This window comes from Dipteris shenzhenensis, chromosome 27 (assembly GCF_047967505.1).
Source record: "Dipteris shenzhenensis isolate YYH24624 ecotype China chromosome 27, Dip_SZ_1.0, whole genome shotgun sequence".
Taxonomy (NCBI): Eukaryota; Viridiplantae; Streptophyta; class Polypodiopsida; order Gleicheniales; family Dipteridaceae; genus Dipteris; species Dipteris shenzhenensis.
Window position 1 is genome coordinate 15185884 of NC_141622.1, and position 23980 is coordinate 15209863.

Sequence of the window (23980 nt, forward strand, 5' to 3'; positions counted from 1 at the left end):
AAAAAATTGTCCATACCAATGCGGGGACATTGAGGCAATTAAGACTCGGGGATGGTAGAGTCTATCTCTATCATCTGCGTCTCCTCCCCTCAGGACAAAGAGGGTCCGTGCATGTGCCTCGGTCTTTGTGGGGAGACGACTCCATGCTCCAAAAGATTTGGCCGAGCCACTAACCCACTGTGCCCAAACAATGTGTATCATAGACCTAGAGATGCAAAGCAAAGCCCTTTTGGGCAAGTTGATAGAGCGAGGTCTCACTCCAAGCTCGGAGCCCTAGAAAATCCTGCTTCAGAGAGTGCTTCTCAAGAACAACCCCCAGCATAGGAGATTAGTGACAATAGTCTCACCGGTGGATCTTTTTAGAGGGCCCAGGAAGGGCTCACTGTTGATGACGAGTCTACATAGAGTTTGGCAGCGGCTGTCAAGGAAACTCATCCGGACCAGCCCTTGGTGTTGTGAGGAGTTTGAGTGCCAGCCCCTTCTTTGGCATCTAGAGGTCCGAGATCATAAGGGCTTCGATCCTCCCTCTGCCTCGGGGAGGGTCATTGTTTGCTACCCCAGCTCTAGTGTTTCTTATGCCATGCGATCGTGCCCACAAGAAGTTTCACACCAATTGCTTGAGCTGTCCCACGCAGCATCTGTGAAAATACCATCATGAGGCTATCCAGCAGGCCATGGCCAAGAGGGCATGGTTGGCCACAAGGCCCGTCTTGCAAGAGAGAATCAATATAAAATATTGCCCCAACATAGCCTCTAGCATAGGCACAATCTGCTGCTCCACTGAAATGTCAAATGCCCACTCAGCAACCTAAGTATCTCACTGTCTGACCTCGTGGGATCCAACCGAAGCCAAGGGTGGTACCCCAATCCAGGATCTCTTGAACCTCCTTAGTCATGGTGAGGAAGATAGCCGATTTGGTTGAGTTGATCCTAGCCCCGGATGCCATTTAGTACACCTCAAGGGCTCCCTGGACTCCCTCTAGACTGGCTACCCTGCCCTCCACAAAAAGTGTCGTGTCGTCATTCTATGAGTCCAGTAGCTCCTCTTGGCAGATCGGGAAACGTATCCCAGTGACGCCCTCCGCCTCTAGGAGCATAGAAAATAGCCAAGAGCCTTTGTCACAAACGGAAAAGGAGCTAGAGGGCATCCCTGAGAGGTGGAAGCATGGACCTAGGGATTAAGAGAGATTCCAGCCATTTCTATGGATAGGGGTATGCATGCCGTTTTCAGCTCCAACCTGCTTCTTTCTTCCCTCTTTCAGCTCACCTACATTGCAGGCCCTTTTGCCCTATTGAGAGTCGAGACGGAAGCCTGGGCTGGCTGCTTTGGACAACCAGCTAGTTTTCCCATATACCTTCTCCATTTTGAGCCATTCCTCTTTCACTTTCTTCCCTCCACTTGATTTAATCATTTATCGTGTGTATGTGTGTGTGCACTGTGCACTACACATACAAGTGTGCGAGTGACTGTATGCAAGCACATGTGTAACTGTATGCGTGTGTACTTGTGTGAAGAGAGAGAGAGAGACCATATAATTAATAGACTCTATATATTAGTAATTAAGTATATATTATTTTATACACTTTGAATATTATGCATTTTACGTGTATAAAATAGAGCACATTTCTAGGCAAAATTCCTACCAAAAATTATGAAACTTTCCTATTCGAAACGTATGAAACATGTTCTTGAAACGTTTCTGATAACTAGTTGAGTAACTGCAACAGCAGCAGAAAAATGCTAAGAAAGTACAGCTACATAGCAACGAGTACAAAATAAGAAACTCAGCCAAAGGGCTGGAATATCCTCTGGCAGATGTCTGCCATCAAGAGATAAAGATTTAAGACTGTCATTCACAACTATGAGAACTATTTTTGCTTAACAGGCTCATGAGATGGAAAACTCAGCCTTTCAAATGATGAATTCAAATACTAGACCATATGTTGTTTGAACCAGATGGCACTCTCAAATATGAGAGTACCTCCTGAGGCAACTTTCTCTATTGTCACTCATAGCTACTTACCTTTGCTAGTCCCTTTGCTGGTCTAAGTAGGTCTAGTTGCAATATCATTTAAACTAGATCTTGACAGTTTGATCTGACCCACATAACCTACTATAGCACTTCACGAATGAAATTTCTGGCCAAAATACCCCTCCATGCACTCTTTTCAGGCTAGCTCAAAGGCTCAGGAAAAATTTGCCCTTGGACTGGTACACCTATGACTTTAGCATGTAGAAAATAAAGACGGATGCTTCACGGATGCTTCCAGCCTTCCACTGAATTTAACTACTTTCACAAAAGCGTCTTACCCTTCTGTCCAGGAAATTAAATGGAAGCTTGCAAGCATGCCCAAACTGTTTTAGCACGCTCAACTCTCTTTTTTTAAAAAGGTCAAGACTGACACCACATTCTTAATATCGTAGCTACTCTGAAACTGTGAAAATTCATCCTAAAAGAGAATGCTACTTTTGTGTATATGGACACTAAAACCTCTTATATTTGATACTTAGTCAGGGCACGATACAAGGAAGAAAGGGGATATATCAGATTGATCATCAGAAGAATGGGGGAACCCCCCCCCCCCCCCAAAAAGAAAAGAAGAAGAAGAGGTAAAACAAAAATGGGCAGATTAAGACACCCTTAAATATAAGTTCGTGAAAGAGGTTCTGAAAGGTCCATACCGGCATACTTGAAGAAGAACGATGAAAGTATGCCTTGTGCAGCATTATTGAGGATAAGAAACATTGTTGCTCTTGAATGCCCATGCAAAATGTCAAAATCATTGCCTCCTAATAATTACAAAAGAGCAACATTATCAAACAGAAAAAGCATACTTTAAACATAAGGGTGTACAAGACAACAAAGTTTTACCTACCTTTACTTTGGGAACAAAAAAATTTCCAGTAAAACGAAACTTTAGGAATTGGAAAGTTATACACCATTGCTGAAGCTTTAGTCCAAAAAATTGTAATTACAATACTAAGACATAAACAAATGTCGAAGATGAAACTTCGTCAGTTGTAGAGTTGTTTGCATTCCTCTTGTACATAGACACATATGTGAAGTGTGTGCGCACATATATGCATACCATGTGTGTGTATGTGACAGCATAGACGTATCTCAACATATAGTCTCTAAATATTTGACACATAAAGCACAACCTACAGGTCTATATGCATGTGCATGTATGACCCTCTGCCTATCACATAATAGAGAAACTAAACACTTGGAGTTGCTAAAAACCTTGGCTCGATGTATGTCCAAACTGCAGAGCAAACTGTTTAATAAAAGAAGAGAATGGAGGACATCAAACACCTTTGAAAGCTGTTGTAACTACAATGGCAATGAAATTGAAGATTGCCCCATAGCCATAAAGGAATAAGTTCTGCAAGACAAAATACGAATTTTTTTCATCAGATGCCACAAACAACATAACAAGTCATCTCCCATCCAATGCTTGTCTGAGTCTGACTCCATAACCAAGACCACAAGGAAGAATTCAAAAACTGACACTAAGATGGCATAAACAGCTTAAACACCATCACTTCTCTTTGAAAACTTCGACACTCATGGTGCGACATCACATGCACAGAGAGCATACATAGGCACCCTGCATTTTGCTGACCTGTAGATATATGCTAGTATCAAACTGGCTCTTCAATGCATATTCATTGAATACAGATGCTAAGGAAGGCACTGTGACCTGCAAAAATTAGGGATGATCAGCTGAAGAGATTAAGAATTTAGGGCTGTATCAGCTGAAGAGCTTAGGAAACACTCAAGAAGATACCTAAATGTCCAGCATAAGAAAATGGATTCAAGTTAAAATAAGAGACAAATTGATTTGCCACTGCTTTGCAAATGGAAGTAAATTATATGAGTTTTCTATACTTGTCAGCCTTAACTTAAACCAGTTTTTTTAAAGGATATAAAACTCCTCCAAACAACGTGACAGTCATAATGAAGGTTGGTTTTGGACTCCAATCCAAAAAAAGGCATGTGAGACTACAAGTGTGGATTAGAACTAAACGCTAGTACACAAAGTGTGCAATTTCAACAAAAGCAGGTTTTGAAATCATAACATCAATCACGATTTCTGACAGTCCAATTCCCCACAATACAAAAAGCACAAAGCTGACACTACAGTTAAGTACATAAACCATAATAGTATCCATCCTAATCAGTACATCGCTTTCTCATTTCTTTATTTTTGTTTTTACTTTTTTAAACCTTCTGCAAGCTCAATCAACTCAAGTGTGCATAGACTTACAAAAAACAAAGTATAAACGTAGGCGATATGTGCTTCTGGTAGGCCAAACGAGGTGCCTGTAGGTGTTGCCCGCAGTTGATTCACACTGATTCCAATCAGCAACAGCGCTAGAGCTTCCCACTGACAAACATACAACATACGTGTCTGTCAGACGTGAACTTCATTGTGTATCTCAGATGGCATGGCAACAAGCTATTCCAGGCAATGACACAAAACAATTATTCCAGACAACCATTATTCCTTTGAAAAGAACCTACAAGGATAAACAGATTTAATTGTGAACATGCTCTTGAAGAACACATGTATTTCAAGTTTAGTTTACAAACTTGGATAGCCAAGGCTTGTAACCAAAACTATGACTTCAAAAGAACAACTTCTTAGCATCAATAATATACAGATAAATTCTGCTAAGTATCTCTCAACGGTTAAAGGATGCCACTCTGCATATAAGAGACATTTAAAACTACCCCACTGCCTTAAGGCTTTCATAGGTGGAACAGAATGCAGTTTCCATGCTCCAAGACAGCAGGAACATCCACTTACACTGAAGCATTTGTATTACCTTAGTCCCATATATGTAAGCAACTCTCCCATTCACTTACACACGGCTGAGAGATAGTTCCTTATTAAACTATCTTGAAATAACTAAAACTGTCTAGGGATTTGTTATTTGGAGTCTTTTGGGCATCCCTTGCTCGCATTACTACTTTTAATTGAAATAAGAATATGGAATGGAATAACTCTAAGATCTGGGATCCAACAATTGGCCCTTAATAGTATGTCTTGCAGATTTTGTGGAGGGACATGGATGACAACTGTACACTCGATGACAACTCTAAGATCTGGGATCCAACAATTGGCCCTTAATAGTATGTCTTGCAGATTTTGTGGAGGGACATGGATGACAACTGTACACTGGATTTGAAGCTTGTCTTCCCACTAACGAACTAACTTTGGTTGTTTGTGGTGGATGGTGACAGGTGAATTGGTGTACTTTTCTACAAGGTTTGCATGATATCTATCCTCGAGCCTATGGTTGAATCTCATTGCAGCATCAGGACTATATCCTTGGAGAAGTGTCTTGCACTACTTTATCTTGACTTTCTATAGTTTAGTCCTAGCAAGAGGACTAATAGGACTTGGTAGTTGTTGACTCCGGCAACTGAATATATAGTAATTGATGCTCTGGTATTAGCCTTTGGCTGGGATATTTGAGAAACTGTTACAGCATAAGGCGATATTTTATTTTTTTTGGGATACTTTTTTAGTAATGCTCTGAGATAGTGTTGGTTATCAGTTAGATGGACTTGATCTAGGGAGCAGGGAATACTTGAACATATGAATTATACAGATTTTAACTTTCTGATATTTATTCTCTCTTTGGATTATAAATTTGTGATGGTGTTTTGAGATGGAACTGCAGTTTGCAGGAAAAGACTATTAATGTAATGTTGGTTACCAGCTATGTACAGATTGGGATCTATGAAATTAAAGTTGGGTTTGTAATGGGTTGGTTAAGTACTCTTGTGCATTGAGGGGAGGGGTCCTCCTGTTAATTGGGTATATTCCCTTTCTAGAAACCACTTTTCCTTATATTAATGTTGGAGGGAGAGTATTTGATGGTATTAGTGGTGATATGTATTCAGCTTGGTGAAGCTTTAAGATCCAAAAGGAGGGAATAGAATGGAAATGACATGATTCTATGGTAAGTATGTAGATAAGGTTAGGGCAAACACACACACGCATATATGTGATGTATGTCTGTATGTGTGTGTGTATGTATACAAAATACGTTTACATACGTTTAATCAATTAAGCCCTTTTGGGTCTTCAACTAATTCACTAACATTGTTCTTGCCTCTTGCTCCTAGGCACATACACCTAAGTGCATAGTTAATAATCTAGCCCAGACTAATGTGCATGGAGAACTCAGAGCCTTCTAGCTGCCTTAGACCTCAATCGTTATAGCACACCAAGACAATCAGCTATCTATATTTATATACATAACCATAAGTCTCACTAAGGACTTTCTGTCATTGACCAATCTGAGGTCATGCTACATTCTGACTCGAACGTAATAACACCCCCTAGTTAAAGCTAACCCCAAGGGTTGGGCTAGGAGTTCAGCCCAGCTCGGGGTTGGAAAGAACAAGCAAAGGCTACTACTGCAGGTGTGTTGAAACGGAGGTGAAGCGGGAGGTGAGGATAGAGGATATGATCTTGTCTGACAATCGCCCCACTAAGGGGTTTCCGACCTCCCAGAAGGAATGCATCAAGTTGTACAAGAGTAACCACAAACTCTTCTAGCAGCATATCGAGTGGGAGCAATGGCTGGATGATCTGTGCATGAAGTAGAACCTATAGTCCCTCGACTCCGGACCAGTCTGTCTCAAATAGATTTGGTCCCCAAAAGGGGCTACCATCCCTCTCCGCTAGGCAAACAAGAGCGTCGAAGAGGAGAGACTTGGCCCTAGGATCCTAAAAATGGAACTGAAAGCACCGAATCTCAAATTCAGCAAGTGTGGCGTACCCTTTGCTCAATCGGGCCACACAGCTGGTCTTTTCTTGAAAATTGGGCCCGAAAAGATAACTCCCAAGTACGTATAAGACACCATAGTTGCCATTGGTGCCCTATCAAAATTGAACTACTCTCTCAATGGGCGGCTGCCCATGAGAAAGAAACAAAGTTTATTAAAATTATTCAAACGACCAAAGGGTCTATGAGACATAAAGAACTAGATACAATGAGTCTCTAGATGGGCATTGGCCCCAAGACAAACACAACATAACTATAGAAACATGCGGTGGTCCTCTTAATGTTGGCGGAGGAAGAGAAGTCAAGCCCATAAGAGGTCTTAGCACTATACAAGGCTGCCTATACCTAAAGATTCACCTCTCCCATGTGGTTTAAATCACCATGGCCAGCTCAAGACATCATCCCACTCATTTCAAATTGAGTCAAGGCACGAGATGAGACATCAGAGAGATTGCTTTAGATCTCAAACTTGTTCTAGAGACATCAAGATTCCTAGTAGGACTCCACTGGGACCCACACGGGACTCCGATTGCTCATGATCTTTACAAGACAAGACATAATAGGAGTTTCTCCCAACACTCGGAGCTTATGCTCGTTTATGATGTTTCCTATTTCCTTTCCTATTCAGAAGTAGTTTCTGAGAAGGTGTGATAGACACCCCCACTTCACCCATGGGGGCGTACTCTCATGCTGTTTTCAGTTTCCTAGGTCTCATGAGATTTTTTGGCCTTCCACAACATAAATAAATCTTTCTTTGTTTCTCTCTCTAGCCACACAAAAGTACTACTTGTATGCACCCATTTTATACATGACACATCAAGAGGTTCATCGCATCAACAAGACAACCTACAATAGGGATACATTCATCAAACTTGGGTCTCCTCATGACAACCACATGACCAAGATAGCATTCTTAAGAGAGCATTTCCTTCACTAGATCAAGTGAATCTCATAGTTACCAGGGAAGGGGGACGTTCCAGAAATTCGGGTGTCAGAACGGGAATGTTCGGGGAACAGGGGAACTGGAAATGGAACACCACATCAAACACAACGGGTCATCATATGACATAAAACTATGCTAGAAAATGAAAGAAACTAACATTTTACAGCTTTAAACATTCTACAATACCCATTTGAAACTTTCAAAGAGCCCAAAAAAAAAACAATTGGGGGATGTTCCAGTTCCACCTTGCTTCCCGGAACACCGTTCCAGACGTCTCGGATGTCGGAACGCCGTTCCCTAGTAACAATGCCGAGGATAGCTTCTATCAAGCACTAGGACACGTACAAATCCACCTGTTGCGTGCAGCATGGACAGCCATGGGCCAGCCCCGAGCATGATCTCATTGGTTCTAGGTCAACTACAGGCCACAAGAATGATACCACTAAGATTTGGAGACTATGCCTCTATGTGGTTTGCAAGAGGTGGAGAGGAGCACGTACAACACTGATACCACTGCATGTTCGCCTAGGGATTCCTAGACATAATTCAAATCATCGATCACCCAAACCAACAAAGCACCACCCTCTTTGTATAAGACATTACCAGGCATAGATTGACTCACTAACCCGATTTCTTTTTCACGAGTGAGCAGCACACAAGCTGGCCACCACAGGATGCAGGAAATCAAGCCCATTCTCCAGAAACCAAACTTACAGGAGGTTGGACATTGGGCCCAAACAGAGGTCAGTTTCTGAGAGATGATCCTCAACAGAATTCCTACAATTCCAACATCCATTATATCCTTAGGTGTCTAATGGTCTTCTGCACTCCACTTAATAAGATGAACCAGTGGGTGTCATGAAGTGGCACGGCCTTGACATGTTGCTATGAAGGTGCTTCAAATGAAATCAGAGGTGTTTTTCCATGATGTGACTCAGATTTGGTCTGATAGGCCTTTTCAGCCTACACACACAGTATTCTCTTGTTTTCTTCCTTCATTTTCCGAAAAATTCTCAATCTATAAGATTGGAAATATTCTAATCTTATGAAGACCCACGCACAGGCACACGTGTGCATGCATGCACTTGTTGGGGATGGGGGGGGAGACTAGGTAGTGGGAATCCTTGTTGAACGGGCTGCAGCAAGGGGTAAAAATGGGACTTGGACATCCAGATTGAAGAGAAGGAGCACCCGTAGGCCTCCAAGGCCCCATATCTACCAATATTTAGCTTCGGTCATGGCCAAAGACGGCATGGTTGCACACTAAATCCCGCTCTAGAACTTGCTCATAATAGGTCCATGGGTCTTACAGCTAATAATTATCACCACATGTCCTTAGATATTGGTTACCTAAGCAACAGCATCACAACGTGAGTGTCCCTTACCACAGTTCCAAAATACAAATTATAATTTTACAAGCTGCCAGGATTCACATGCTGCAGTTAAGGAGCTTCGCGGATTCTTGCCCAACAATATAAATATCATAGCAATGTTGAAGCACAAGAGTCCTCAATTTAATGGGAATGTTTATTGCAACAAGCGCAGAGTAGCTCTTGCACTAGGGGGAGGAACTGGAAGAAATTCTAATTATACTCACAGGTCACAGAGTAGCCCTTGCTATGGGGACTATGGGGACTATGAGGAAATACACAGCCTTCCACATGAAGCACATTACGAATGTCATTCAATAGGATGTATGGAATCCGTGTTTGATATATGCAACTTTTCAGTTTTTTCAAAGGGGTATGCATGGGCAAGCATTGGAACTTTCCTCACCAATGATAATTCACAGTATCCAGTGTCATAAGAAGAGACAAAGAATCAATGAGGATGAAGTCAAACCTGCATAACACTAAAGCGACGCCTCATTATAAATTTTAACAGCACAGCGATCATGAGAACCTGCAAAAAATGCCTTCAGATTTCAGCTATCAAAAACAAATGATGCAGTAGACCACATTCAGAGCCATTAGCAAAGCTTCGAACCATCACCAATACAGAAAATCATTGACTATCCTCTCAAATCATCAGCTCCCAGTCATCACGGAAAAAAACTTAAAGAGGATGCTTATCCCGTGCCTTCAAGTTGCTCAGCATCTTTGTCGTAGCCGGGTTAAAATATAGCTGCAAACCAAAAATGCAAAATTAGCTTTATTGTAAGGAAACCTCTTCATGGCCCTTATTAACATGAACAGCTATCTCAAAAAGCCCAGAAAGACCGTAGACGTCACAGCATGCTCTCCCACAGCTCAATCTTAACAGTTTATTCAGATATTTACATAAGCATCTACTATCAAAAGCACCCCATCTAAATACCTACAGAGTTCTGCAAAAACCGTTATCACTTGTTCTAACTTGTCTATGAATGAAGCGAGCAAAGAGAATTAGTGCACAACACCACCAAGCGGATCAGTGCACTACTGCCCCTGCTCCTAGCTGCTCCCGAGGCCTAGATCCTTCACCACTCCTGGCTGCTCCCGAGGCCTAGATCCTCCCTCGCTTCCAGGCCGCCCTGTCCCGCAGCACTACACCCACTGACTCCCTTCCACTCAGCCCTGTCCCATTCAGACCCAGTCCACTTCTGCCTTCTCACAAGCCATCTCTATCTCAGCTTTGCCCTCCAAAGAGACTGAGAGAACAACACCACCAAGCGGATCAGTACACTACTGCCCCTTCGCCATGGAATATCGCCATGCGGGGTGGATAAAGCGATATTCCAGAATATAAGATAGGAGCAGTGTACTGATCCGCAGTTGCACGTCATGCACTAGGAGGCCAAAATGCAAAGTCATAGATACGAGAAAGTGAACCGATAAGCGCAAAGAATAATCCAAAGCCATCTCACAAGTGAAATCATCAAATTGCCCTGTATGGAGCATGTACCATCGGTCTAATCGAGCCCAATGCTAAGTGGATGCATTATGATGGAAGGTGTATCCATTATAGCAGGCATAAGGTGTTGCATAAGTCACAAGCATGCTAAGTATCAGACATACGAATCCAAGTATCCTGTGTGAGATCTATGAGTACTACTATCATCGATGGCAAGGGAATATCTCCATTTAGGAAAGCATTTCCCCACCAGGGATAACCAGCCAGGATGCCACATTTCAGACCGAGCCGCGGAAGCATATGAAGCATAAACCTAGACAAATTCATAAATGTCCCATTTATCATGCAGTAAATAGTAACGTAGCAGCCATGGGGGTCATTATATGACATATGTAGCTGCAAATCATGATGAATCAACATAGCAACCCTTGAAAAGGAAGAAAGGCCACCATAGAATATGTGAAACCCCACAAAGTAACGCCAGAGAGAGCTGATTATGTTCGAGCAGACAATATGCAGCTTTTGACTAGTGATGTAATCCCAAATCAGCCTCCATTTATTTATATATTAGAAGCCTTGAACGTTATACATAAAGCATTTGATCGGTATATACAATTGACAATCAAGTATATGTACTACAACATCAAACCTCAAACTGTGTGGCTGCACCAGGCTGTTGCAAGCCAACATACACCTCAAAAGCATTCACATGCTCATCATTTGAAATAGGGGCAGGGGAAGAAGCAGGAATGTCTAACATCACGTGTGATGGGTAAAGTGGATATGCACGAACCACGATAGACAAGAGCCTTCCAACCCCAAAACCATCTTCTACCAGAGCCTCTTTAAAGGTGGATGTGGTCTCCGTCCAATTCCTACTAGCCATTGCTCTTGGTTAATTCCTTTCTTAGGCAGCTACCAAACTAAAGAAGGGGCTTTAACCCCAACTGTCAATTTGTCCCCTACGTTGGAGGGTGTGTCGTAGGCATTTTAGCCTTGCCCTTTTCAGTAGCCATGGAGCAGGTCCTACAAAGCAAAAAGCACCAAGAATGTGGGCACCTACTTTATGGAGGACCCCACAAGTCAAAATCAGCAAGAAAATCCAGTGCACTTTTTAATAAAAGCCTCCTAAAGCTGATTTTAGGGAAAGCTCAGCTTTCTGAGAAAAGAATGCCTAATTTAGGCTTAGAAAAAGCTAAAACTTCACCCCGAGCTTATAAGAAAGCTCTTGCTTTTGGGAGGCCAAGTCTATAAAAGAAGAGCCTCAAAGTTCTAGATCATTAAGATTGTAATCAGTTCATGCTCTTGTGAGAGCCAGTTGTACAAAGCCTTATTATATTGCAATAAAGACCTTCGGGGGGTCCAGCCCTTATTTCTTGGCCCTAGTGCTTTGTTTTGCTCCTTACCCTTCTCTCCCATCACTCTATCTTGATGACGATTTGATTCCCGCAGCTTCAGCATGTTTTCCAAGGAGTACGGAATTTCCAGCACCAACTATCTCGGGTACCGCGATTTACTCCAGAGGAGTCCTGCATTGATTGCAATTTGTCCCAAGGTGCCAAAAGTGAATTGTGATTTCATCTGGAAGGTGCTGCCTTGATGCTAATCAGGGCTAAAAGTCGTTCTTGAGGTCTGGTTTAGGTTTCACATATCTGAATCCCTCAACATCTGTTGAACCTACATAAATTGCTAAAAAACGTCTTCATGGGTGGTTTCCAAGACTTCCACTCAGCAAGGCTCCAAAGATGGCTGCATGGAGAGAAAAGGTACCCTAAGGCAGTCGTACACTACGACCCAGACAGGGCAGGATGCCCAAGGAGGCTTCGCAGCAGAGGTAGGGACCCGGCAAAGGGGAATAAGCAGGCTGAGAGTACCCAAGGAGAGTAGAACAGCAAGAGGGGACAGTCTAGGAGAGCTTGCAGCATGGAATCGCCATAGCTTGCTCAAATCTCTGCCTCTCCACATGTATATTCACACACACACACACACTCTTTCTTTATTAGGTGAAATCCAGAAAATTATATTACAAGAAACAGTCCCAAAAGCAAGGACCTCCAGTTACAAGCATCAGAAGATATCATTATATGACAAAAAAGCAAGATAATCTAAATCCTGTGCACGTAGACAATCATAGAGCGATTGCCATAGAGATGCCCCAAAGAATTGATATTTAGCAAGAGAGCGAGATAATCTAAATCCCACACACGTAGTAAATCATAGAGTGCTTGCGATAGAGATGCCTGGAAGAACTGATATTTAGCAAAAGTGGGCTCACCAAAGACCCAATGGTTTGCAATCCTTCCATAGAGTCCTTAGAGCCCAATAACGAACCCAGTAAACAAGGAGATTGAAACCCTGCCTGACTGAATTCTAAAAGAAGCACTGGGGAAACAAGCCTGAAGTAGTTATTGTAACAGAAGCGAGAAATCACATGACTCAGGGCAATGCCTGAAGAGATGAGGCATAGACTCTCTCAAGGACAGGCATCGTCTACACACACACTTTTTTTTGTGAAACCCATGTGTCATAATATTATAGAAACCAGTCCCAAAGAAAGGGACTAAAAATTACAAACATCAGAAGACATCACTATATGACAAAAAGGCAGGATAATCTATGTCCTGTGCATGCAGACAATCATAAAAGGATTGTCGTAGAGATGCACGGAGGAACTAATATTTAGCCACAGAGGGATCGTCCACACACACTTTTGTTTTGTAAAAGAACCTTCCATTAAGAAGAATGTACATTCATAGCTGTCCCAAATTGGGTTACTCATAAACTAGTAAAAGTTGAAAAAAAAACGCACGCACACACCTTTTTTTTTTGTAAAGAAACTTTGAATTAAGAAGAATGTACATTCATAACTGTCCCAGAGTGGGACAACTAGTACACAAAACTAAAAACAATTGGAAACACACACACACTTTTTTTTTTTGTGAAATCTTTGATTGATTATATTATATGAGTAGCAACCTCAAAATAAGGTGCTACAATTACATCAACTGAAAATTTCAGTATATGCCAAGAAGACCTCATGATCTATGCAGCAGGTCTGCAAGCAATCAAAGAAAGATTGCTGCAGAGAACGCCTAAAAAAGCCAAACAGAGAGAAAGTAGGATCATCAAAGACTTTACAATTCCTATATGTCCATAAAGTCCATAGTGCCCAGTAGAGAACCCAAACAAAGAAAAGATGAAACTCCAGTCTGGACGGATGAGACCCAAATAGCCAGAAGAACTTCCCAAACGGAACAGATGGGAATCTCGCTCGCATGCGCTGTCAAAGCAGATCAAAAAACACACACACACACACGCACGCGCATGCCCGTCTGCCAAATACACACCACACACTTTTTTTTTTTTGGTAAAACCAAGATACTTATATTATGATACATTCATTTACATCTGGGCAGAGCTCAAAAGAGAGCCAAAGCCCTATCCATCAAAAGCAGTAAAAGAAAAGCTGAATACAAGAAACATCTAAATCTTCCTCATGTAAGGCATCATATAAAGACTGCCGCAATGAGGCTCGGAAGAACTCATATGGCTGCTGAAGTGGAGAATTCAAGAATGCTTGATTTCGCTGTAACCAGAGGGTTCATAAAGCCCAGTATCTGATCCAATGGAAGAAAAGAGAATACTGTGATAAAGAAGCTGATAGTTTGCCATATATCCAGAAAAACCTGTAGAACCTGTGAGCTGGGAATCTGAGAGATAAGAAATAGGAGATTTTGTCAAGAAGGTCTCTGGAATATGAACAAAACCACAGTAAATGCGGAATACTCTCAGATGTAAGATGACATCTTGGACAAAGGGGCGAAGCTATCCTTCTTTGAGCCAATTTCACCCCTACTGGAAGAATACCAACAATACATCGCCATAGAAAGAGTCGTTGTTTCAAAGGCATTTTCAATTTCCATATCAATTGCAATCTTCCTTTCTACCAGGCTAATGACTTGTTCAATACACACCACACACACACACACGCGCATGCACGCACGCATGCATGCCCATCCACCGGATACACACATGCGTGCATGCATGCCTGCACACATGATTTTGTGGCAAACAACGTGATTTCTTTCAGACTTTGGTCTGGTAGACCTTTTGGGTTTTTTACGATTGTTAATAATTCTCTCTCTCTCTTTCTTTCTTTCTTCCTTTCTTCCCACCCTCACATTTTCGCTCTCCTTACATTTGAAGATTTTGAACTAAAGTACAACAATGGCCACAAGCCCCTCCTTAGAAGTCTCCAAATGTCTCAGGCCCTACTTGACTTACGTGCTGCCATGACCACGCCTTACCCATTTTTTGTAGAGATTTGATGATGTATTCAGATTTTGGTCTCATAGGTCATTTCGGCCTTCCACAAACATTATAACATAAAGCTTTCTTTCTTTCTCCCCTCCACTGGCTATCTTTTCTTCCCCGCCCAAGAGGCAAATCGGTGGTTTGTTCATCATCAATGTTCTCTCCAAGTGTAAAAAGCCCTGCCCTGTGAGAAGTCTGAAAATCTTATCCTTCATCGTATAATGTACAGACCTTCCAATGAGCAGGAAGTCTTGAGGATTAGTCATTGGTATGGCCATATATGTTACACATATGTGTACATATTGGGTCATAGGGTTAGAAGTATGGGGAGTCCGTGGAATAGTCCATATGGACTTACGGCAACCCTTCTTGGGTTCATTATATATTGTAACATGTGTTGTTTTTGGAATAGAGAATATTGTTAACATTTTGTATAAGAACTCAAGGTGTCTTCTCTCTTCTTTGTGTGCATGCTCTTCATCACAATCCAACAAATGATCCTATAAAAAAGAATACTTTTGTTTGATGGTCCAATTATAGATAGAAACGCCCCCTTCGGCTCTTGTAGACTAAGTTTTCTGTAAACCTCTGCATCTTGTTTGCTTGTAAGTTGTTGCCTTAAATACTTTCGACGATTACATCTGCTATATCAAAATACAAATGCCTTGGTAGAAAGAGTAAAATGTGGAAACTAGCTGTTAAAAACACCTATACAAAGGCTTTGCATTACATAACAGGCTTGCCACAGAACGATAGATTGAGCCAACTCATTAGTTCTCTATCAAATTGAAATGCCTGTTCAGATACACAGTGTCTTTTGCAAATACATATAGCTTAGTTATTTGATAAAGGTGGGGTTTTTTAGCAATACAAAGTTCAAGCACTAATGTAACGTCTATAGCCCAACAGGAACATTCCCAAAATGAGAAGACTATTAGGGGGCCTCAAAATTAAGAGTGATCTGTAAGGAACTTTGGAATTTAAATAAATCAACACCACATGATTAATAACCATTCTGAACCCCTACTAGGTGAACCTTTTTTAAATGTTAAAAACATGCATCAACAGACTCAATGCTCACCCCTCACTTTCCCCTTGCCATGACCACCTAAATGTCTATGAAACATAACCTTATGAAACAATAAAAGAATACATCAATAAGACTCAGTGTTCACCCCTCAATTTTCTCTGAGATTTCTTCTTTTGACATTCTGAAACGGTTAAACTACTTTATACTTCTTTTAGTAGTCACAATGCAGGCTCACCTGCATGATAAATTTAAGGTAGTTGTTAATTGCATACAGGAAGGCTGGGACAGCAAGTAGGTAGTTAGATCGTGCTGCCTGCAGAACAACCACCAATTACAAATAAAGTGGTTATGAGAATTCAAGATGGCTTATTCATTTCAAGAATCATAAAGGCCATTTTTTATGTATGCTTAAGCTAAGCCTGTTCATCACATTAAGTTTGGACTGCCCTCACCAGACTCTTTATCCATTATGGCAACCTTGTCAGTAGCTTATACAAATTTAAAATTAATTGAACTAGCACACAAACAAATGGACCCACAAAACTCACCCCTGAACCCTTTGCTCCTTCCTTTATCGTTCTTGTGTGCAGAACCCAGACAGCAACCTTTAACCTAAAAATCCTGGCATACGCCAATCATGCCCAAAGCTGATTCTTTCCTTTAGACATTGACTAGCTATTCCTCGAGCTTCTAAATCTTTCTGGACCCTACTTTTGATCATGATTTCCTTCAGTGAAACCTATTTCTTTTAGGCTTTGACAGACATATGGACACAGAACCAACGTACAACTCAAAGAAGGATATGCAATTTACTTGCACGTGCATCCTACTCTTGGTTTTACTGAAGAATGTCAACTTCAATCAAAGGACTCATTATGATATCGTTGATGTGCAACAACGTTTGACTTTCTCCTGCAAGTAAATATCTCTTGCTTGCATGAGTCAGAGTTTCAACTTAAACACCCAGGGTATGTATTCTTGTTGTTTATTCATGAATTCAGTAAAATGCTGTGGAGTATCAGGTCATCTTGGAGTTCTCAACATGAAAAAAGTAGGTTGAAAAACCACCAAACAGCCAGAGGGGACAGCTTCAAAGCAGACGATATGTGACACCTGTTGCTTGATGACTCTAACAGTTGGCGTTGTTGACTTCTTGATAGCTGAGAAGTTGACAAGGTCAGTTGCCAATGGATGTTACCCCAAAGAGATCTAGTTCCAGGATGCTGGAGACTCAAGTGCTGGACTCGGTCAAAGACTTCATGCTGGAGACTAGAGAGCGTGGAGAGTACAATTGGTACCTTGGAAGACGTAGTCCTAACCTGGAGAGTTCTCAGAGAGAACAGCATTCCAAAGATAGATGATTTTAGAGTCAGAGTTTCTAGATAGAACCTTGGTGGAGAGGATTGACAGATATCAATTAGATGGTTGCTATACTTTGAGGGTGACATCATGAGATATGTGTATTTGTACCAGACCTTTGACGTGCTCCTAAGCACCCTTCCCAGTGAGCAACGGAGCACATTCTTCAAGGAGTGCATTTGCAGCTCACATTGGCTCCTTGAGAGGTGCTGTTTAGCATGGGTCAACTCCCCAAATGTAAGCCCCCATATGAGAAGAGCACAGAGGAGTGACACCTGTAGAATGATAGGGGCTTGATGAGGGAAAGAGAAGCTACCACATGGGCAGCACATCGGCTGTCCTGTGGGCAGCAGGTTTGGATCCTTCTTATGGGCATGGTACTCTATATAAAGGCCTCCCTGGGGGAGCAGAAAAAAGACAATCAGTTCCACAAAAATAAAAGTTCGAAATTTGATGAAGCAGTCTCTTGCAATACGTTGAAAATTCAGAGAGTAACCCTCAAATTCATGCATACTCTTTGAAATTCATGCAATACTCATGCTAGACAACTGGCTGTTCATGCTGACACATAGATCGGGTCTCCTTCTTGTCGTAGGCTAAGGTTGCATAAATTCCAATACATTCAATTCCATGAAACTAAGTATTGAAAGCATAGTGATAGGGTAGCCTCTGAGTAGAGGAGAAGCTAGACAACCTGCTGCTTTGCATGTTGCATGAATTTCAATACGTTTAAGTTCCATGAATCTAAGTGGTGAAAGCATTAAGTGGTAAGGCAACCTTTGATCAGAGAAAAAGCTAATGGGCATCGACACCCCCACCTTTTCTTTAGGTTGGACTGCTTATTCCAACTGCCACATATTGATTGCAGCAAATGCTGGATAGCTACAATATAATCAAGATCAATGGGGGGATACATCTATGACATCGTTCTATATTATGCTTGGACAGATCATTAGTATGCTAAATTTGGCTACGATAGCTGTGAATAGTTAAGTCAGTTGTGTAATAACAACAATTAGGACTATAAAATGGTGATCATCAATGAGAATTATATGATACGTTTGTTCAAAGTTATCCTTTTCAGAAGCTTGTTATACCAGAAGAATTCCTACATCAGGTCCTCTATGTGATAAGAAAGTGGGTTATAATGACAAGCCTTATTAAATGATGGCTGTTTCTAGGATTTTAATATTTTATTTTACGAGTTAAAGAAAGACAAAGGTACAACCTCTTACCTGTAAAATGTTAGGAAGAGAGACTAAAGACTTTTCTCCTGGTCGTTGATTTCGAGCCTGTCACGAAAGGGCAACAGCCATCCACACTTATCAAAAGATGAGTTTAATAGAGAACAAGATGTCATAGCAAGTATCAAAGAAGCACTAGCAAGAGTAACACTAAGAAGACTGCATGTAGACCAATGTAAGTTTCATGTTAGGCGAATAAGTTTTTTAAATCATGAACATGGCACCAAGTATATAGTAGAAACATGAGAAACTCGCTAAGAGTGATAGGGCAGTTGTAAATTGCAATGGTATATGGTCCCCATTGAAGTGTCGATGTGCTAATATCAAACATATCAGTAAAAGAAAGGTCATAATCCTGAAACCATTAACGTGTTGGACACAACCATTCATGCCCCAACTTGTCTGCATGCCTACCATAAAGAGTTCAAGTAGAGAGAAAGAACACAAAGAGAGGCCAGAAATACTCAAGTTAGACCACAACAGAGACACCAAGCCTGGTGTGTGCCCTCTTGGACCACCACATCTTTCATTAATACCATACATGAAGGAAGATGTCACATCAACACTACAGGATAGATAACCTCCAAACTCCCACCAGCCACTTCCTTGTTTTAGATTCAGTCTATGGGTGAGAACGGTCCTTACCTCACCAAGACGTCCTCCATTCCCCCTTCCACAGGATACACTCCAGCCCCCAACCCACCAGCCTCTCCACGATATTCTCCACTGGCGAGATCTGTGACATACTGTAAACATGACTACTGGACTCGAAAGCAGAAAATCGTGTTGGAAAAGTAACCTCTCCATCTGTAAGCCCCAATATGAAGAGAGAATGGGGGAGGTGGACTTGAGTATGATGGGTCTGCCACATGGGCAGCACACAGGCTGCCATGTGGGCAGCACACTCACAAAGGATAATCATGAAAGGGGGCTGCCACATGGTCGGCACACACAGAAAGTACCTGGCAGTGTTGGAGATCCCCAAGTGGACAGGGACTGTACGGAATTGCCATGTAGCCAGCAGGAGCATCACAGGGCAGGTAGATGCTTGAAAGATGATGTCAGTAGGCTGCCACGCAGCAGTTAGGCGTGGCTTTTGGACTCTGGAGGGCTGTTGTAGGACAAAACAGTCTCTGAAGGTTGACCTAGCAAAGATGCTGCAACAGTACGGCCAGGTGGCAGCACCTCTGGAGCAGATCAGGATCTTGTACAGGGCCTGGAAGAGGCCTGCAACGGGTCAGACTGTTAGGGGCTGCTGCAGGGCATCCACGTGGCCAGAAAGGAGTGAGATAGGGCTGCAAGGGGTAGGCCCAGGTGCACTATATGGAGCTCTACCAGGTCGGCTGGCTAGGGCAGGTTGGCTGGCTGGTTGGCTGGCCAACCAGGTCGGTTGGGTTGGCTGGTCCAGTCAGCCAATCCAGAGCTGGGTACCAGCCTATAAAAGGGAAACCCCAGGGGATCACTATTCATCCAATTGAGGAGCACTTCAGGAGCAGTTTGGACTATGTTGCACACAACGTTTCCATGCAGGAAACGTGGTAGTTTTGAAACGTTTCTAAAACACCACTTGAGTTAATAGGAAACAGCAGGGGTAAAGGCTGAATAAAGTATATTTCTGCTCACATACAGAAACTAGCAATCAGACAAAGCATGCACCATATAAGCTAGACGTGTGTGCAAGGCAAGCAATTGGATTCTTGGAGGGCATGAAGCAGATGATCCTTGAAGATGTGATTCGTTTAGTGCGAATTAGTCGTGACCCATGTAGATCGTCTACTCCGAGTCTTGTGTTACTTCTAAAGCCTTTGCTATGCATGCACCATGATAATGTAAGAGCCCGCCATCATCTCTTGTCAATACCTGCCCTTGTTGTCTTTTCTTCTGGCGCACTTGTAGATTAGGCGTTACCAAAACGTTTCCAAGTTTCGGAAACACCCCAATTTTGGGGAACGTTAGGAAACAGGGTTTCCTAACTTTTTTGGACGTTTCCTGCAACTAAGAGTTTGGAGCAGTTTGGACCAGAAGAGGCTGATTGCTGCAGACATAGCTCAGAGGGAGACTTCACCCTTGGCTGACTTCCAGGGCAGCAAGGAGTACGGATCAAACGGGGAGCTTGGGCCTCACCATTGGTGCTGCATTCCAGGGCAGCAAGGAGGTCAAGCATCAGGGGTTTAGCACTGCCTTACGCGTGGCTGTCCGGAAGGATCAGCCTGAAGGTGTGTTTGCAAGGCCCACCTAAGCTCATAGGAAGCATGCAGGCCAAGTATTTTGGGAGTGCCACGGAGGTAGGAGAGCAGCATACGGGTCCACGCTTTGGTGGGGCAATGGTATTGTCTTTTGTACTGTGTCCCATCTCTTGGACAGAAATATATTCTACTGGTTCTACATCTCTTTCATGAGCATTGTTTATTTACTTGCTTGCACATATATGTTGAGCACACCTAAGAAAAGAAGTTTCGGATTCCACATAGCACCATTGTGTGAGTTCCTGGGCCACAATATCTATCTTCCACTGCGTATGCCCTCTTTTGTGGTTATTTCTAACAAAATGCTGATATGCTTTTAAGGTCAAAGGATGGACTTAGTAATGCAGCTACATGTATGAGTATAGCATAGGATAAGGAGGTATTGAAAAGCATCCTGTATTCTTCCAGATCTGAGTGTGTTTTCACCTCACTTGTGTGGACAGAGATCTAAGAGTTAGTGTGATTCATGGAAAACCACCATTCTGCTGTGAGTGACACATGTGCTGCCCGGATAAAGAGCTTAAAATAGCCCCTTCAAAGCTTGAGATATGAGAAACAATCAGACGCTCAACAAGATGAAACTAATGAAACTCCATTGCAAACAAATGGAAAGAGATTGAAAAGAAACTAAACCTGACGTGCCAGTGAAAGGGGAACCCCAAATCATATTTCTTACTAGAACAGACTTTCAAATATATTAGCAGCAGCAATGGGGAGCACAAGCAATGTGCATCTTCATGCTTCCTATGCTCTATTTTTCCCTGTCACTTCTAGAAGCTTTTGATACTAATAACGTAATCAGAAGCCCAACAAGATGAAACTAATGAAACTCCATTGCAAACAAATGGAAAGAGATTGAAAAGAAACTAAACCTGATGTGCCAGTGAAAGGGGAACCCCAAATCATATTTCTTACTTAGAACAGACTTTCAAATATATTAGCAGCAATGGGGAGCACAAGCAATGTGCATCTTCATGCTTCCTATGCTCTATTTTTCTCCGTCACTTCTAGAAGCCTTTGATACTAATAACGTAATCAGAAGCATAGGCACAACAATACAAACATGCACATGCACTCATGCCTGATGGATATGCAAAAATGGATACACGTGCAGGGCTGGAGCTAGAGCAAACGGTGAGGTTAGCACTATATAGCATGGCTATTCAAATCCGGCTGTTTTAAAAACCACCTCATTGTAGAAGGTGAATTCATCAAATTAACATGCTCACTAAGCTTAAACCAGTCCAGAAAAGTAGATAAGACTGAACATCTTTTGAATAAAATAACAAAAGAAACAAGAGAATGACACAATCTCATCAGATGATTGTGAGTTGAGTGCGATGTGTACAAACCTGAATCCCAAGCATGATGATAGCAAAAGTAACCTTGGTTAGTTCTGTGAGAAAGTTCACGCTTACAGGGCTGAACAAAAATTTTCCATCTACTTTTGATATGTAAACCAAAATTGGCTGCATAAAAGCAAGCAAACCGGGTGTTAGTTTATATCCACAAGTATCCACACTTCTTCAGAACATCTTTACATCAATGAAAGAAAAGGTGGGAATGATAAAGTGAGATTCAATGCTTCAACCTATAATTTCAGTTTCTAGTCTGGATAAACATGTTTACATATACATGCCATGGAGAGCCCAATCTGGAAAGACCAGAAAGCTTCAGACCTCCTACAATAATACGTTATGGAAGATTGGAGCCACAATGCTTAGCATTGAGAAAAATGGCAACAAATAAAAATATAGAGCATTTATCCGATGAAAACACACAGAGAAAAATTAGATGTAATTAGACTAAACAAGAGAATAATTTTTTCTGGTCCGAAAACAAGAAAACCTCGTTCCCTGACATCAAATGTACAAACAATGATTCACAATAAGGTAATTGGATTATCAACAAGTTCAAAGAGAGGCAAAGAAAAAGCATCAATTACAAACAACGAGTAAGATTAGGCATTTGGTATAAGCAGAAGCAAATGGTATATCCACAAAAAGCTCCAGAGAGACATGCATACCCAGAAATAGAACAGAATCGAGTATTACTATAGCCAACTCTCACCAAGCAGAGCATATCAAGGAATGCAACATTTTGACTGAGCAAAGGTCTATTTCATTAAACATTTTCGGCATTGTGAATACAGATTTGCAGCAGCTATGATCACCATAAACTGGGAAACACCGAGAAACACCATGTACCAATAGCCATCAATAACTGTAGGAAATACAAAGATCACTGAGATGTATAGAGATCACAACCTCCAAGCGACCATGAACTCATACGGAAACTCTCTGCAGAATCAGATAGAACCTTGCTGCCAAAGACTGATTGGATGCCAAAGAGCTTTGAATGGAACCTCGGACCTTGCTTTTTAATGCACACTCCTTATCCCCCTTTGCAACCTTTTCCACGGCTTAGAATTCTTGAGTCAACCAAAGAAAACCTTTCTTCACAATTGCTACTGGTTACTATTGCCAAGAAGCCAGCTCCACAGACATCATCATTAGAGGCCCCGTACCTGGCCAATCACATGCAATCTTCAAATCTGTGTTGCTGTAGGCTTGTAGGAGCCACCATGGAGAGCAACCACTAAAGAGCTGCCCTTGTGTTACATGTGACAATAGTGGGACAGTGCGAGTCAGCAGGTAATGCCTTTCAACTTCTGGCTTATGCTATCTCCTGATGGAAACCACCTTCAATGCGATGATGCATGGGAATTGTCGACTGCACTGTTGTTTTCTATTCTCCTAACACAAAATTAAGACTTATTGTTTCAAGGAGATAATCGGCTCCTTGTAATCTTTCAAGATCTCTTTTAAAGTCTATTTCATTACGAATTCCTCTTCAACTACGCTAGAGAGAGGCTTGGCTGTGATTGTACAAGTCACCTTTCCGAGCTCTATTGCAGAGAACCTCAGCAGATGAAGGCTTCCAGCACTACTCAAGACTGCTTTTCGCTCCTGGTAACAGCCTACTGCTCATATATGGCCAATCCCAACCGTATTCTTCGCAGCTCGTGTACAAAACCATTGCCATCTTCAGCAGCACCAAGCGACTGCTCCTAGGCCGGCTCCTCAAAGCAAACCATTGTCTGTTGCCCGGCCAGCCAGATCTCCAAATACTGCGCTAATCAACAAAGCCTCAAAGAAGTCGGACTGCTCCTCATACCAATAGGCCCGAGTGGCTTCCCTATGG

At 42.0% G+C, this 23980-nt stretch overlaps 1 protein-coding gene across 2 annotated transcripts in view; it reads right to left on the bottom strand.

The window, feature by feature from the left end:
* The window catches only part of LOC147883915 (CMP-sialic acid transporter 5-like), a 43334-nt gene that overhangs the window by 11733 nt on the left and 7621 nt on the right, over positions 1-23980 (bottom strand). For both annotated transcript variants that reach the window (XM_087398398.1, XM_087398397.1), the window contains exons 2-10: positions 22129-22245; positions 18522-18578; positions 16163-16240; positions 9831-9875; positions 9594-9653; positions 4273-4392; positions 3628-3705; positions 3318-3387; positions 2684-2791 (exon numbers count right to left, since the gene is read on the bottom strand). In XM_087398398.1, the coding sequence (XP_087254524.1) occupies positions 2684-2791; positions 3318-3387; positions 3628-3705; positions 4273-4392; positions 9594-9653; positions 9831-9875; positions 16163-16240; positions 18522-18578; positions 22129-22245 (733 nt within the window). The remainder of the gene's footprint in view (positions 1-2683; positions 2792-3317; positions 3388-3627; positions 3706-4272; positions 4393-9593; positions 9654-9830; positions 9876-16162; positions 16241-18521; positions 18579-22128; positions 22246-23980) is intronic.